Raw genomic sequence first — 17,311 nt, forward strand, 5'->3', positions numbered from 1 at the left:
ATATAGTTCAATAGTGATGTGTGCTGTGACTCAGTGGCTTTTGATGATGATGAGAAATTAATATTTATTTGATTTTATATAAAGACAGAAGATGGATACTCTTAGAGGTTTGTCCAGCCTTGAACACAAGGTTCTGTTCGTCCAAGAAGTGGGCTGATTTTTTAGTTCTGATGCATTATAAGCACTGGTTGAGTTGTGGTTTGCTCTTCGGGAACTGTGCCGGGCTAACACAGAATGTTCTGTTTATGCCGTTGCCCATGATTTAATTATAGTATTTTTGGACGATTTCTCTGTTTTGCTAAGGATAAGTGTTAACTTATCCTTAAACGGGAACCAATGGGTTAGAATACATTTTTGGATCAATCTGGCATACATGACTCCACTGTAGCACTTGCACAGCAGGCCAAAATGTATCTGAGACAATGTGTGTGTGTGTGTGAGGTGTGTGTGTGTGTGTGTGTGTGTGTGTGTGTGTGTGTGTGTGTGTGTGTGTGTGTGTGTGTGTGTGTGTGTGTGTGTGTGTGTGTGTGTGTGTGTGTGTGTGTGTGTGTGTGTGTGTGTGTGTGTGTGTGTGTGTGTGTGTGTGTGTGTGTGTGTGTGTGTGTGTGTGTGTGTGTGTGTGTGTGTGTGTGTGTGTGTGTGTGTGTGTGTGTGTGTGTGTGTGTGTGTGTGTGTGTGTGTGTGTGTGTGTGTGTGTGTGTGTGTGTGTGTGTGTGTGTGTGTGTGTGTGTGTGTGTGTGTGTGTGTGTGTGTGCAAACAGTGCTGAAAGATCAGCGAACACGGATCACTGTGGCTGTTTCAAAGTATCACTTTACCGGAGACCGCTTCTCCCAAAATGTCTTCTTCAATGGTTGTGAATTGTGAAATCGAAGCCTAATCCTATAAGGTTGTATCAGATGAGGCGTTTGAGTGGCACAACATTAAAGCTGATATACCAGTTGGTTGTGCTGTTCAAATATACGCGATCAACTCATGTAATGTAATCCCCAAGCTCACTAATGGCATCACTTGATAACAATGACTGTTAATACAATATTAATAAGCTGCATATGGATGGGTAAAAAAGATACCAGTATACATTATGTAAATAAATACCCTGCATGACTATTATGCTGTCAGCCATATGTGTAAAAATACTATGGTATGTACAGTACATGCTCAGTATTACAACAATGATTTACACAGGCAAGTCGGATACAGGTTTGGTAACACTTTAACTGACTTCTCTGTCATAAGGGTGACATAACGCTGTCATAACATAACACATGTCATTTTCGGTCGTGAAAACCGATGTCAAAATACTGACAACCCTTTACACTGTCATGACACAAATGGATATTTATGTAAATTAGTTGGCTAGCTGTATCCTAAGCCAATAAGCTGACTGAAGCAAAGATTTGTGCCATGACAGTGTCAAGTCAGTGGTCAAGCTTATGTCAGCTGTCATGACTGTTAACAACATATTTTATGTAATTGTTCTGACATGGTTTAGTCACTAGAAGTAATGTCAGAGGGCTCAAGATGTGTTACCCAACGTTGAGACATGCCAATATGGACATCAGTTTAGTAACACTTACTGTCGTCAGTTCTCTTGAACACCTCATGGGGGGTTAAGTTCTTTCTAAACCTGGAAACAAAATGGAGAAGCGCTGTTCATGTCTTATCTAATTTGTTTGTCACATAGTGTGTTGGAAAGCAGATTTGTACTTTCTTTACTTTGTGGTATTCATTATTGTTATTGTGATTATTTTTTTATATATATCTTTGACACAATAATTCCGATCAGAATTCTGCAATCCTTCTGCAAATTACCACACTTTTCACTTAATGACAATATGAGCTCTATGATGATGTTTGATCACTCTCTTTATTTTACAAGTCTGTCCCGCCTCAAGCAAAGCCATCTTTCTTTGGTTCCAAACAACAAATAAATAAAGTAAACAACAGAGAATGTGACCCGCTCAGTTTATCTATATAGTGCGTTATCTGTTCTCTCATACTCAAAACAGTAAGGGAAATACACCCCAAATACATTCTATATCTCCATGTATTAGTATGACTTTATTAATACAGTATGTACCAGTTATTCCTCCCACACCAGCCCTCATTGTTTGCAGAAGCGACATCACACAAAGCTTTTCTTTAAACCATTTCACTTGATAATATGTGCAAATGTGTTACTGTGATTATCTACATAACATCTTTATTAACATAGTTGAACATGAGGAAGATAACAAAAACTTGTAGCTTCCTTATGTGCTTTTACTTAAAATACAACATAATTTGGTTAAAATTTTGCTTTTTCTTTGTTGTTGCATAAAACCAGAGACATTAACTCAGAAAAAAGTTTGAATTCATTCACATAAAAATGGTTTCTGCGCTTCCACACACACCAAAAAACCTAAAGCAATGGAACATTTCATTTAAGGTTAGGCATTAGGTTTAGCTGTGTGGTTAAGGCAAGGGTTAATTAGGTTTAACATCAGATGTTATGACTTGGGGCTGTGTCAGCTATTGACCACTCTGCAGAGCTGCCTCCAGAATGAGATTCATGCCAAAAAACAGTAACCTGTGACTTGGTGCCAAGGGAGCTGTTGTTGTGGAGGGTTGTTCAAGAGAACAACGGCTGGCAATGGCATGTAGGATTTTCTACCAGAAACCCTCCTGTTTTCCCATCGGACCCGGAATTGGAACTGGTAACCCTCCGGTTGCTGGCTCGTCTCTCTAACTGGTAGGCTATGGTCTCTAGTTGCAAATTTCACTTAACATAACGGAGCTAAAAGGATTTCCTTGAGTATCATTTACCTTGCTCAGACAGTCCTACATTGCATCATTTATAGATAAAACATATATATAAATATAACAATGATAAGAATTTGATCTTTATTTAACTAGGCAAGTCAGTTAAGAACAAATTCTTATTTTCAATGATGGCCTAGGAACAGTGGGTTAACTGCCTTGTTCAGGAGCAGATATGTACCTTGTCAGCTCAGGGATTCGATTTTGCAACCTTTCGGTTACTAGTCCAAAGCTCTAACCACTAGGCTACGCTGCCGCCCCGACCTTATGCCATACTTCCCCATGTGTGAAACTGTGGGATTGTAGTTTTACCTTTTATAAAATTGTACCGAAACTTCCTGTTTTCATCACAGATGTCATGATTTTTTTTATACGTTATGGCTTTACTAGTAAAAAACGTTGGATGGAAATGTGTTTACTGATATACTTTTTCTTGATCAATTGTCTTTTCACACTTCAGGTGACATTTTCAAAGTGGAAAATAAGTACAAAAAATACGATGAACTTCATAATTGTCACGCTTCAGGTAAGACCCAAATGCAGACTGTGTTGAAGTAACAATGTTTATTACAACAGGGGCAGGCAAACGACAGGTCAAGGCAGGCAGGGGTCGATAATCCAGAGTAGCAGGTCGAAGGTACAGGACTGGAGGCAGGCTCAGGCTCAGGTCAGGCAGGGGTTGGTAATCCAGAGTAGCGGGACGAAGGTACAGGACTGCAGGCAGGGTCAGGTCAGGCAGAGGTCGGTAATCCAGAGTAGCAGGTCAAGGGTACAGGACTGCAGGCAGGCTCAGGGTCAGGTCAGTCAGAGGTCGGTAATCCAGAGTAGCAGGTCGAAGGTACAGGTCTGGAGGCAGGCTCAGGCTCAGGTCAGGCAGGGGTTGGTAATCCAGAGTAGCGGGACGAAGGTACAGGACTGCAGGCAGGCTCAGGGTCAGGTCAGGCAGAGGTCGGTAATCCAGAGTAGAGGCAAATGTACAAGGACAGCAGTCTGGGTCAGGGGCTCAAAAACTTGTTTCACCTCTGCCACGAATCCCTTCAGACTGAGGCAGACGACAGATTGTTGCTCCCACACCACCGTGGCCCAGGCGAGTGCCCTCCCGGAAATCAGCATAATGATATACACTATCCTCGTGCGGTCCGAGGAGAACGAAGAAGGGTGCAGCTCGAAAACGAGGGAGAACTGGGAGAGAAAGGCCCGGCAGGTTCTGGAATCTCCATCGTAGCGCTCCGGGGGAGGTAAGCAGGGTCCCAGGGAACCGGAGTGACGTCGCTGCTACCAGCTGGGGCTGGGAGGTTATCATCATGGTAGGCTGCCTAGTAGGCAACCCACGGAATTGCTCCTGCAATGCGTCCAATGCTAGATCATGACATTCGACCACGGCCTGGAACACTTCCATCAGAAGCAACTCCTCGTGCCTACCAATGGGGGCTCCTTGGGAGGAGATGGCGTTGCGGAGCTGGTCCAAGTCTGCTGGGTCAGTCATGGCCAGTTCGTACTGTCATGCTTCAGATAAGACCCACATGCAGACTGTGTTGAAGTAACAATGTTTATTACAGCAACAGGGGCAGGCAAATCCAGAGTAGAGGCAAAGGTATAGGGGTGCAGGCAGAGTGGTCAGGCAGGCGGGCTCAGTCAGGACAGGCAAGGGTCAATACCAGGAGGGTGAGAAAAAGAGAAATTTAGGAAAAGCAGGAGCTGAGACATTGCCAGATTATAATGAGATTAATGGTGAATTTTGCACTTGACACAACTTTTGTTCTATGACAATGTTGTTCCTGATGTCTGTGATTTGAGCTGAATTTGAGCAGACTTGAATTGGTGATTCTTCTTCACTCAAATTGTAAAATGTAACACTAGTCATATACATACATAGAATGTTCAACTGAAGAACTTACGTGTCAGGCTCCCTTCAGCTTGGTGTAGTATGGGGAATTCCATCTCGGTCTGGCCAATTACATTTCTGCTGACACACTCCACGCTGCTGTTCTTTTATTCTGAGGCAGACATGGTGATGTTGCTGTTCACGGTTTGGGCACTCCTGGAGACGATCACACTGTAACTAATATAGACCCCTAACATTGGCCAAGCAATCACTGGTAAGGGAACCCCCTGACTGACACACACACAGGTCAGGACCTCTGCCTGGACCACACACACCGAGCCATTCAGGAACTTGGGACGGTCTAGGGAAGACAAATAAATACTTGTTTACCTAACAGAGACTTGAAGAGTAAGTACTGTAATGTATTTTGATAATGAGGGAATGCTCTGAAAGGTGAATGTACATTTTACTGTTAAAGTCACCGTTTTCTCCACAGTAATGTTGGCCTTCTTGTAGATGCCCATACATGTGAGGTTGATGTTGTGATGTTCGGATTTAGGAGTGAAATACAACTTATTCACACTGAAAGTATTTTCTGCTGTTGATGGCTCCATTATCCTAAAATACATGCCTAAGTTCTCTGTCCCTCTCCAGACTATTCCAACAAAATCTTCTTCTAGTCTTTGCGGGCAGAGGTCATTTCGTTTGAGTGAATATACTTTGCAGGTCAGTGTGGCCCTCTCTCCCTCTGTGAGAGGGGGTGTCTCCACAGTGGGCGTCTTCTGGGTTAGAGCTAAACAGAATTTGGCTGAGTTTGATCACTTTGACCAATTCATTTTTCAAGCATTTTAATTCAGATTATGCTGTGATGTGAAGAACATGATTATTATCATTTGGAGGTTCTGAATCAGTGACAAAATATGCTGCAATTTAACATTATTAGAAATCAGAGTGTGTAGGCTACATTTATTCTCACTTGGACACATAAAGGTAATATTTTCATCAGGCAAAGACCAATACAGTAATACTCATTATAATCTGTAGTGCGATTTAAGAGAATGAAAGTAGTATATTGTTGACATAGTTTCTTACGTACCAGACACTGAGACTTGTACCCTCTCAGGAAAAACATACATTTGATCATCTCCCCATGTTAACTTGAATCTATACTCGTGTTCTCCTTCTTGTTGGTCTTCGAGGAAAAAGCTGCAAGACCTTTCAGGACCTCTCAGGAACTGCCAAACAACACCGCACACCTCTGCATCTTTTTCAAATACAGGTGTAAGTGGATCTCCTTTGAACCAGACTCTTCGTACGTATTCAGTAACGTTGCCTGGGTATGTGAATTTACATGATATAGGAATGCACCGTCCAGCCTCTCCTGTAACGTCTTGGGTCACTGTGATGGAGAAGTTTGTACCTGTCTCACGAGGCTCTAAAAATGTCCAGTATAGTAATACATTTAACAGTTGACTCGCCAAAGCTTACAAAGAGAGTAATCTTATTCCAAAACATGTTACTATACTCTTTTGTTGAGTCGTAGAGCATTATACTGTACCTATGCACTGACTACAGCTTGCTGTTATGACCCAGCAGATAGCCACGGTGCAGATCTCAACCAGCATCTTCTTTTATCACAAGACATAAGAAATCAGGATTTATGAGATACAAATCTATGCTGTAATAGAGAGTATACAATTTATTTCCCTAAACAGCTAACCAAATGCACAAATGATTCATCACTTCATAATATGCTGACTTAATGACTTGTTTATATTGTTATAAATCAACTTACCACTCCCTACCGTGTACCAGCCCTCTGTCTGTCTCACTTAGCTCTCTCTGTTCGGTGGAGATATCTAAATATTTTCTGTCATTTCTGGCTGCGGGAAATGTAAAAATATCTGTAGAGGCCAGAGTCAAGAGTCAGTATCTATCTTTAGTTCACCCTTTTCACAACCTAATTTTGTGTTGAAACAATATAAACTGTTGCACAGTACAACACTGTGTTAATGTCAGTACAATTAGGAACAGTTGTAGAATATACTAAAGTCAGCATAGTAACCTAAAATACTGCATTAACATTCAGGCCCTTGGTATACTTGTTTGTTTAGTCTTTGAACCTATGCATGAGGGCAGTTCATATTTCAGATTAAAATAACTGTGCATATGGTTCACATTGATCAGTTGTTTTATCCTGGGAATGCATTTTTAGTGCATCTCAATGTATTACAAAACAACAAAATTCTAACCAAAAGCAATTTGTAGAGCATATACAACTTCAATATTTTATGCTGCTGGTTGATCTTTACTAATAGTTCACTAATATCTGACTCAACAGATATCTTTGGCCCCCATACACACTTAGGTTGTACAACTGATGTACGACGCATTTGACACCATGGTTGTGATAGCTGATATTTTTGTGATACAATAATGAGTTCAAACAACCACTGCAGGCTTCCAACGCTTATGCAATTATATTTGTGCAGAAAACCCCCGTTTTATCACAACGATTGTACCAAATGTATCAGTTGAGTATGTTTTACTTAGTTGTTAACCCACTTTAGGTTTACCCTAAATTTCATTTCAATTCCATTCAGTTTGACTATGACTTACAATGGCTAGAACAACTCTACAAGGCTTTTAGTTTAGGTACCAACTGTGTGAGTATCTGTAGTTTGGTGCATACTGATGAGAGACTTTGGAAGGCATTTGCAGGAGTAGCCAACAGGTTGAGGCTCATGCCACCAGAATTCAGCCCAAATGAAGCCATATCTAGAATCCCTTATAAAAGTCACAATAGCAGGTATTGTAAAGACAGTTTGCTATAATGTCCCTGCTGCAGCGTGAGGCCTGCTCAGGAGACCTGTACTTTACGCCCTTTTTCAACAGCAGAAACAGATATATTTCAGGGAACATGGTGTAGAGTTTAAACGGAAGTATTTAGGAGAAGTTAAACCCCACCTAACAAATATAGCAAAACTTTAGCACTTTAACTCAGTCTCAAAGTGTGAAGAGGAACTAAACTAGGGCCCACAGAGTGTTGTAAGGGTTGGTCAAACTCTGTGAAGATGCACTAACATGTCTGGTTAAAATACAATAAAAATGTCATGGGAAACTGAGTTGAAGACCAAGAAGGCATAATGGCTTTTACGGTAATATTGTTTTTAGAAGAATTGCAGTAATGGTCAAATGTTTTTTTAACGGTTAAAAAATAATGCAACTGTGAAAGAGGAATCATCACTCTTCAAATGTGGTTCTGATATAAATGTATAAGTGAATGATTGTGGAAGAAAAACAATCTAATTTGCTGCTGATTTTGAATAAGCTATAAAATCATCACAAAATACACTATTTTTTCAAAAGTATGTCGAAACTCCTTCAAATTAGTGGATTCAGCTATTTCAGCCACACCTGTTTCTGACAAATGGAAAATCGAACACACAGTCATGTTTGTTTATGTTTGTCTCCATAGACAAACATTGGCAGCAGAATGGCCTTACTGAAGAGCTGAGTGACTTTCAATGTGACACCATCATAGGGTGTCATATTTCAAACAAGTCAGTTCGTCAAATTTCTGCCCTGCTTGAGCTGCCCTGTCAACTATACGTGCTGTTATTGTGAAGCGGAAATGTCTAGGAGCAACAATGGCTCAGCCGCAAATTGGTAGGCGTGTAGCGCTTAAAAATTGTCTGTCCTCAGATGCAACACTAACTACCGAGTTCCAAACTGCCTCTGGATGCAGCGTCAGCACAAGAACTGTTCATCGGGAGCTTCATGAAATGGGTTTCCATGGCCAAGCAGCCGCACACAAGCCTAAAATCCCCAAGCGCAATGCCAAGAGTCGGCTGGAGTGGCGTAAAGCTCGCCACCATTGGACTCTGAAGCAGAGGAAACGCTTTATTTGGAGTGATGAATCATGCTTCACCATCTGGTAGTCCGACAGACATATCTGGGTTTGGCAGATGCCAGTAGAATGCTACCTGCCCCAATGCATTGTGCCAACTGTAAAGTTTGGTGGAGGACAAATAATGGCCTCGGGCTGTTTTCATGGTGCGGTCCATGCCCCTTAGCTCCAGTGAAGTGAAAGCTTAACGCTACAGCATACAATGACATTCTAGATGATTCTGTGCATCCAACTTTGTGGAAACAGTTTGGGGACGGCCCAAACCGGTCATGCAGTGTCTATTGAGTACAAACCAGTAGCCTCTAATGTTAATAATGAACGGAATACATAGTCAGTTGCGGAACTGAATGTATTCAACCAAAATCTGTCTTCTGCATTAAACCCTATTTCGCATTTTTCCACTTTGGCTGCTTGGTTAATCAAACCAGCAACTTTTCAGTTACTGTCTCAACGCTTTTAAACTGTAGGCTACCTGTCACTCATAATTAATGCATTCAGCATGCTTGTGACTTAATGAAGAATATGTCAGTGAATGGGTTTTTAACTCATATAAAGGTAAGTACCCTTTTCTCAGCAGATCTTGCGTATTAGGGAAATGACTTCATCTATCAGACCACAGAGGGGTTTAAAAAAGATAGAGCATATTGCAAGTTTATCTCTATCCAATGCAAGGCATTTTAAATATTATTCACATGTACTTGTTACAAACAGCCAATCTTGAAATATGTACACATTTTCTTGTATAAATCTTTCTTATGGTAAAATAAAACTGCATGTAAATACAAAAGGCATGGGTATTGCAGTGTGTGTTGGGATCGCAGTCTGTGACTCAGTTGTTTGAGTATGGTGCTTGCAAAGCCTGGGTTGTGGGTTTGATTCCCACGGGGACCAATACAGGAAAAAGTTTTAAAAAAATGCATTGACTCACTACTGTAAGTTTCTCTGGATAAGAATGTCTGCTTAATGACTTAAATGTCAACCAAGTTGGTTTGATGGGTTGATAGATTATGGTCTATATACAGTATGGCTGGGCGGTATACAGTACCAAGGGACTTCCTGGATTGCAGCACCAAGTTAGAGAGAGTAACAGAATGGGGACATGAAGTGACAGTTCACACCCATCAGAGAGACACAGGGCTCCTGATCAACAGGAGGAGAGAGCACACAGAGAGGTAATGTGCTGATTCAGTCTAACTTTCTGCATGGATCGAAAGACAAGCTATTCAACCATTATATATTTTTGTTTTGTTACATTGAATGACTGTTAAAACTTGATTATGACTACTTAATGTAATGGTAATTTTCTATTAATCATTTAGGGCATTACATCACATTGCTTCATAAGGCTTTTATGTACAGTTGGAGTCGGAAGTTTACATACACCTTAGCAAAATACATTTAAACTCAGTTTTCACAATTTCTGACATTTAATCATAGTAAATATTCCCTGTCTTAAGTCAGTTAGGTTCACCACTTAATTTTAAGAATTTGAAATGTCACAATAATAGCAGAGAGAATGATTTATTTTGTCTTTTATTTCTTTCATCACATTCCCAGTGGGTAAGAAGTTTACATACACTGAATTAGTATTTGGTAGCATGGCCTTTAAATGGTTTAACTTGGGTCAAACATTTTGGGTAGCCTTCCACAAGCTTCCCACAATAAGTTGGGTGAATTTTGGCCCATTTCTCCTGACTGAGCTGATGTAACTGAGTCAGGTTTGAAGGCCTCCATGCTCGCACATGCTTTCTCAGTTCTGCCCACAAGTTTTCAATAGGGTTGAGGTCAGGGCTTTGTGATGGCCACTCCAATACCTTGACTTTGTTGTCCTTAAGCCATTTTGCCACAACGTTGGAAGTATGCTTGGGGTCATTGTCCGTTTAGAAGCCTCATTTGCGACCTAGCTTTAACTTCCTGACTGATGTCTTGAGATGTTGCTTCAATATAACCACATAATTTTCCTACCTCATGATGCCATCTATTTTGTGAAGTGCACCAGTCCCCTTGCAGCAAAGCACCTCCACAACATGATGCTGCCACCCCCGTGCTTCACGCTTGGGATGATGTTCTTCAGCTTGCAAGCCTCCACCTTTCCCTCCAAACATAACGATGGTCATTATGGCCAAACAGTTCTATTTTTGTTTCATTAGACTAGAAGACATTTATCCAAAAGTACAATCTTTGTCCCCATGTGCAGTTGCAAACTGCAAACTTTTATGGCAGTTTTGGAGGAGTGGCTTCTTCCTTGGAGCAGCGGCAGCCTTTCAGGTTATGTCGATATAGGACTCGTTTTACTGTGGATATAGATACTTTTGTACCTGTTTCCTCCAGCATCTTCACAAGCTCATTTGCTGTGGTTCTGGGATTGATTTGCACTTTTTGCATCAAAGTACATTCATCTCTTGGAGACAAAATGTATATCCTTCCTGAGCGGTATGACGGCTGCGTGGTCCCATGGTGTTTATACTTGCGTACTATTGTTTGTACAGATGAAGGTGGTATCTTCAGGCGTTTGGAGGTCTTGGCTGATTTCTTTTGATTTTCCCATGATGTCAAGCAAAGAGGCACTGAGTTTGAAGGTAGCCCTGAAAATACATCCACAGGTACACCTCCAATTGACTCAAATGATATCAATCAGCCTATCAGAAGCTTCTAAAGCCATGACATCATTTTCTGGAATTTTCCAAGCTGTTTAAAGGCCCAGTCAACTTAGTGTATGTAAACGCTGCCCCGGTGGAATTGTGATACGGTGAAGTAAGTGAAATAATCTGTCTGTAAACAGTTGTTGGAAAGACTACTTGTGTCATGCACAAAGTAGATGTCCTAACCGACTTGCCAAAACTATAGTTTGTTAATAATACATTTGTGGAGTGGTTGAAAAACGAGTTTTAATGACTCCAACCTAAGTGTGTGTAAACTTCCGACTTCAACTGTAGCTTATTCATAAAGATTTATCGATGCAGTTAAAGATATTTTTGAGCAGTTATTAAAGCTTATGTTGGGCATTTGAATGTTTTATAGGGAGTCACTCATAAGGAGTTATAAAGGTGCTTGGAATGCATTATGAAGAAGGCGCTCATAGGAACTGTGACCGTACATTTTTCTTTGACATACTCTCTAGGCATTATAGCAAAATACCTCTTAGTTGAATAAACATGCTAAGACGGTTGTTATGAATGACACTGTAGCACTCATAAAGATGTAATGAAACGTTAATATCGGAGGTGTATTGCTATATGTTGTTATTATCACAACACCATTTCATATTCCATTTCACACTTGTGCTCCAGACCAGAAGACACAGACAGAGACAGTGACAAGAAGAGAAAGAGGAAAGAGACCCCGGTACTGTGATTGATTCATCAAGGCAGTGGAACCAGGATGTGGGTCCTCATCTCGGCAGCTCTGCTTCTCTCTCCGACAGAGAGAGCCACATGCGATAGTAAGGTCCCTTTTATCACAACTAATGTTAATGTGATAGTCATTAGTAGATGTGGTAGTAGTAGTGGTATGGCAAATATCTCAGTAGACACTATCTCATAAAACATGTTTACGAACAAGTGAAGTAGTATCCAAGTGCTTTCTGTATTACTCATGACTTTATTCATTTCTCTCCATCAGAACTGGCAGCACCACCAACAGCATCACCCTGGACCATCACCGTCAGTCCAGCAGAAATAACAGCAGAGAAGGGACTATGTGCTGTTATTTCATGTACTTTCACTCACCCTGATAACATCAAGCCTACCGCTGCAGTATGGTTCAAGTGCCCAACAAAGGGCAAATGTGATGAGGATAAAATCAGAATTTTCCACCTCAAAGAACCCTCTAAAGCTCATGATGGTTATGAACAGAGAGTGTCTCTACTGGAGACTGATCTGACAAAGAAGAACTGTAGTGTGATCATCAACGACATCAGAGAGAATGATGCTGGAGAGTATCAATTCAGACTTCCAAATTCAAATACATACCCGAAGAAAGTGAAAATCACAGTGAGCGGTACTATGACTATTAAATCAAATCAAATCAAATTTTATTTGTCACATACACATGGTTAGCCGATGTTAATGCGAGTGTAGCGAAATGGTTGTGCTTCTAGTTCCGACAATGCAGTAATAATGAACAAGTAATCTAACTAACAATTCCAAAAAAACTACTGTCTTATACACAGTGTAAGGGGATAAAGAATATGTACATAAGGATATATGAATGAGTGATGGTACAGAGCAGCATAGGCAAGATACAGTAGATGATATCGAGTACAGTATATACATATGAGATGAGTATGTAAACCAAGTGGCATAGTTAAAGTGGCTAGTGATACATGTATTACATAAGGATGCAGTCGATGATATAGAGTACAGTATCAACGTATGCATATGAGATGAATAATGTAGGGTAAGTAACATTATATAAGGTAGCATTGTTTAAAGTGGCTAGTGATATATTTACATCATTTCCCATCAATTCCCATGATTAAAGTGGCTGGAGTAGAGTCGGTGTCATTGACAGTGTGTTGGCAGTAGCCACTCAATGTTAGTGGTGGCTGTTTAACAGTCTGATGGCCTTGAGATAGAAGCTGTTTTTCAGTCTCTCGGTCCCAGTTACAGGGACAACCTATTATTGTAGTTAATTGTATACAGTACACATTTGCCAAGTTCCCCCTCAGGTCTCCCTTATTATAAAGTCCTATCATAAGAAGACATTACTGGGGAAACTCCCATTCAGAGTCATCACATGCATGCTGCTCTCCTACGGCTGATTATGTGTCACTGCTGTTTTGTACACAGATGTAAAACTCACTTCTGTGTTTGTATTTCCTGCCTCCAGCTCTGACCCAGAAGCCCTCAGTGTTGACTCCTCCTCTGACAGAGGGAGAACCAGCTACTCTGACCTGCACCGCCCGGGGATGTGCTCTGGAACTCCTCCTAACATCACATGGACATGGAGAGGAACAGGAGACAACATCACTGAGCTCAGAGACAACATCACCATACAGGAGAGAGAGGACCTGACCACTGTGACAACAACCCACTTCTCAACGTTGACCTTTACCCCCTCAGCTGAACACCACAACATGATGGTTACGTGTCAAGTAACCTTCCAGAAAAAATATCAAATTGAAGAGACAGTAACTTTGAATGTGACATGTGAGTACCGCTTATCCTACATTTGACATTAAACACCTTGTTCCAGAGAATCTTTGAAACCTAAGAATAACCTTGATAATAAGCAAATGATACAGTATGAAGACTCCACCTGCAGTTATGTCATGGCTTTGACTTTCTCCCTTTTTAATCATGATCCATTGTTATTAGTCCCTCAACCAACATAGTCTGAATTTAGTGTATGTTTAAAAATACATCTGTACAATTAGAAACTCTTTGCACTTAAAGATGTGAAAGACCCCCAAATAACTGGAAATGAAATGGTGAAGGAGGATGGTACCCTGGATCTGACCTGCAGTGTTGACAGTTACCCTCCATCTGACATCACTTGGAGTAAGAACGGGACAAGTACCCCACTTCAGAATTACACTGAAAATGCCACTCTCACCATCTCCAATGTGACAAGACAACATGCTGGGGACTATGTGTGTACAGTTCAACACCTCAACAGGACTATGACTGCTTCCACTGTTGTCACTGTGATGTGTAAGTACTAACCTGACTGTAATATACAAACTCATGTCATATTTTATGATCTGGAATTACTCTGTCATGTTTTTAGCATCAATCTATCACTGATATCTCTCTCTTCACTGTCTTTTTCCAGACCTTCCTGTGATTCTTCCTGGCTCTGGGTGTGTGGACCAGGCAGAGGTCATGACCTGTCTGTGTGTCAGTCAGGGGGTTCCCTCACCCCTCATAGTGTGGCCACTGCTGGAGCTCAACACAGAGAGGTGCAGCCCCACTACATCAGTGTTGGGTTCCTCAGTGAACAGCACCATCAGCCTGCCTGTTGGAAACCACAACAACACCACTGTGGAGTGTGTCAGCAGAAATGTGGTGGGTGTAGTGAGAGAGAAGCTGCAGGTCACACAAAATAAGAGCCAAGAAAAGCAAAGAGGTAAATATGTATGTCAAGTTACTTGGCTAGAGAGTCACAGCTTCCCAATCCCACCCAATGTTTGTAATATTGAGGATGTTCTGTACATTTAGGCTTAGGGAAATTCATATATTTTTTTCCAGAGGATATGAAGGAATGTGAGCCCCTTCTCATTCAGAGTTGTTGTTCTCTTTTAGAGAAGGAATTGGAAGGCATTATAGCTTTGCTGTCGGACCTAAAACTGATTACTGCATTTGTGGTTGGTGCAGCCCTCTCAGCCACCATCTGTTGTATCTTCCTGTGTTTGAAAGGGAAATGTGAAAGGTACATTCTATTCCTGATGATCTATTACTGACTCCTACTGATGTCACTATATAGCTGGCTGGCTACACACACACACACGTACAGTGTGCAGGTTATTTACAGTAGGAGATGGGCTTCTATCATCTATCTTCTATCATTCTATAAGGAGCTTCAATCTACCAGGTAGCTTGCTAGTCAGCTAGCAAATGTAAAACGGATTGCAGTGACAAGGGTTGACAGCTGTATGAGTTCACCATTTACACAACATAACTTTTTGTAATTTTAACATAGTTTATGTTTTAGTTTTATATTGGCTGGCTTCTCACAATAGCTGAATTTGCAGAGCTAGCGAGCACCAATTCCGTTTATGTGGTGTTTGCTATAATCTTTGCTCACGTCAGTTTACTCCAAGGTTGGCACACAGGTGCTTCGTAGTCCCCAACGACATTTTAGCTTTTACAACGAGACCATTAAAGATATTTAAGACAATGGTAGAAGAGAGTGTAGTTCTGTTCAGTTTGGAGTTCAGTTTATCGCTAACCTTATCACAGGGCCTTGAAGCACTACAGCTGCATGCTGATCTTGGAATAAATGCATAAATGCAATAGGTGCTAGCTCAACATAAAGAGTGACCTGTACTTTAATGCAGCGAAAAGGAAGACTGGTGACGGTTATGCATGTGTTTTCTTGTATTGAGTGGTAGTAAAGAAATGTCTAACATATCCTTTGTTTGACCTACTTACTGGAGGTCAGCCACCAATGACAGACCTGCATCATGTGCCACTGCTGGGTGGTCGCAATTTTTTAAAACTTAAAAACGCACAATTAATTGTCTATAATCAGCACACGTGCTTTCATTGCATATTATTAATATTATTGAAATTACATAGTTATGTTTACAGTGAAATATTGGGAGGGAAAAATATTTCCCAGGGTGGGGGTGTTCCCCGTCCCCCTGGGATTTCCGCCTATGGTGTGGTTATTGCAATAGGTCTAAGACTGCTCTAATGACACTCTTTCTCTCTTCATAAATTGTCGATCTTTCTGAAGGATGTGGGAATGCAGTTCTCCCCTGGACCATAGCTGGTATGTCTCTCAGTGTGACTGTAGCCCTTCTTATCTACCTGTCTACAAATGCTTACATACGGTAGGATCCTTTTCACTTATAGCACAATAGAGACAAAATGAGGATAGTTATATTTCTTATTTTCTGCCAATGTATTTCACATCTGGTTCATAGATGTATTTTTTTATCGTGTAAAGGAAACTTTATTTCTCTAAGTACCTGTTATAAGCCCAGACACTGTCTGATAAGATGCTTACTATAGGCCTAGATTTACTTTCTCTGAGTGCTAGAAGTAACTTAACTCTACCACTTGGTTTTTTCTTGTGGTTCTTAAAGGATGCAAGGTAAGAATGTGAAACCAAAAGAAGAGGAGAGTACCTACATCTCGTTAGATAAAAAATACACGTCTCAGGAAGAGTATGAGGTCATTGCCAGGCGTCCGAGATGATTGAGCACCCCCACCCCCCACCCACCCACTCCCAAGCTTATGCGGAGAGTTTTCAGTAGACTGAGATCATTTTCATGTAAAATAATTCACACGTATTGTCTTAGTAAAGTTTCTGATTTGTATGCATAAAATGAAAAAGTTATTAAGCACAATTTGTTATAATAAAAATGATTATGTATTTCATGGAAAAGCACAAGTATTATAAGTTTTTAAAAAATCACATACTTTTTTCAATTTTTACTTTAGATAGACTATGTGAATCAAACATGGAGATATAATGATTCTTTGCACTCTGCACTATCATCCTGAAATTGTACATTTGCTCATTGCACTTTGTGCATTGCTGTAGATTCCTTCACCTGCCAATTCTTTTCTTCAATATATATATATTTCCATTCCATATTGTGGTAAAAAAAAGACGTGTGATGTAGTTACTGTAAACAATGAAGAGGTGGCATGAGATTAACTGTTAATTAAGTAATGGAGAAACTGTATGAAATAATATATACTGTCGTGGCCAAAATATTGGCATCCTTTCACTTTTTCAAGTAACTCACAATTTTCCCTAAAAATAAGTTGAAATTGAATAAAGTATTTGGTCTCCACAGTTCTTTATTTCACTGTTAATATTACAGAACCTTTGTTTTTGATTCAGAACACAATATATTGATTTAAATCAGAAAATATACAAATGGCATTAACAAAATTATTGACACCCTCGACTTGATATTTGGTAGCACAGCCTTTGGTCAAAATAACTGCAATCAAGTGCTTCCTATAACCATCAATGAGCTTACTGCACCTCTGTACTGGCAGTTTAGCCCACTCCTCTTGTGCAAACTGCTCCAGTTCTCCCAGATTAGAAGGGTGCCCTCTCCTCACTGTTGTTTTCAGATCTCTCCACAAGTGTT

General features: G+C 40.6%; 2 protein-coding genes across 3 annotated transcripts; one reads left to right on the forward strand and one right to left on the reverse strand.

Annotated features, from left to right (window-relative positions):
* Window positions 1-1,849: 1,849 nt before the first annotated feature.
* LOC112231166 (sialic acid-binding Ig-like lectin 9) lies at window positions 1,850-6,508 on the reverse strand. Its single transcript, XM_042312252.1, has 5 exons — window positions 6,421-6,508; window positions 6,184-6,253; window positions 5,722-6,060; window positions 5,089-5,418; window positions 1,850-4,986 (listed from the first exon to the last, which is right to left on the reverse strand). The coding sequence occupies exons 2-5, from the start codon at window positions 6,248-6,250 to the stop codon at window positions 4,793-4,795; spliced, it is 930 nt and encodes a 309-aa protein (XP_042168186.1). The 5' UTR covers window positions 6,251-6,253; window positions 6,421-6,508; the 3' UTR covers window positions 1,850-4,792.
* Window positions 6,509-13,443: 6,935 nt separating this feature from the next.
* On the forward strand, window positions 13,444-17,014 carry LOC121842162 (sialic acid-binding Ig-like lectin 10). Of its 2 annotated transcripts, XM_042312244.1 has the most exons (5): window positions 13,444-13,685; window positions 13,932-14,189; window positions 14,311-14,604; window positions 15,937-16,033; window positions 16,289-17,014. In XM_042312244.1, the coding sequence occupies exons 1-5, from the start codon at window positions 13,445-13,447 to the stop codon at window positions 16,398-16,400; spliced, it is 1,002 nt and encodes a 333-aa protein (XP_042168178.1). In that variant the 5' UTR covers window position 13,444; the 3' UTR covers window positions 16,401-17,014. The 2 variants fall into 2 exon arrangements, with proteins under 2 accessions (XP_042168178.1, XP_042168179.1); XM_042312245.1 differs by lacking the exons at window positions 15,937-16,033; window positions 16,289-17,014 and adding an exon at window positions 14,781-15,904.
* The last annotated feature ends 297 nt before the right edge of the window (window positions 17,015-17,311 follow it).

The sequence above is a fragment of the Oncorhynchus tshawytscha genome, linkage group LG03 (assembly GCF_018296145.1).
Source record: "Oncorhynchus tshawytscha isolate Ot180627B linkage group LG03, Otsh_v2.0, whole genome shotgun sequence".
Lineage (NCBI taxonomy): Eukaryota > Metazoa > Chordata > Actinopteri > Salmoniformes > Salmonidae > Oncorhynchus > Oncorhynchus tshawytscha.

What these genes read in the sequence shown, in the direction of transcription:
- LOC112231166 (XM_042312252.1), bottom strand. Translation starts at nt 6,250, where the DNA reads ATGCTGGTTGAGATCTGCACCGTGGCTATCTGCTGGGTCATAACAGCA. An exon ending in GGTACAAGTCTCAGTGTCTG is followed by an intron (nt 5,419 to 5,721) that starts GTACGTAAGAAA and finishes AATTCTGTTTAG; the next exon opens with CTCTAACCCAGAAGACGCCC. An exon ending in GGTGACTTTAACAGTAAAAT is followed by an intron (nt 4,987 to 5,088) that starts GTACATTCACCT and finishes TGTCTTCCCTAG; the next exon opens with ACCGTCCCAAGTTCCTGAAT.
- LOC121842162 (XM_042312244.1), top strand. Translation starts at nt 13,445, where the DNA reads ATGTGCTCTGGAACTCCTCCTAACATCACATGGACATGGAGAGGAACA. An exon ending in AGTAACTTTGAATGTGACAT is followed by an intron (nt 13,686 to 13,931) that starts GTGAGTACCGCT and finishes TTGCACTTAAAG; the next exon opens with ATGTGAAAGACCCCCAAATA. An exon ending in GAGCCAAGAAAAGCAAAGAG is followed by an intron (nt 14,605 to 15,936) that starts GTAAATATGTAT and finishes ATCTTTCTGAAG; the next exon opens with GATGTGGGAATGCAGTTCTC.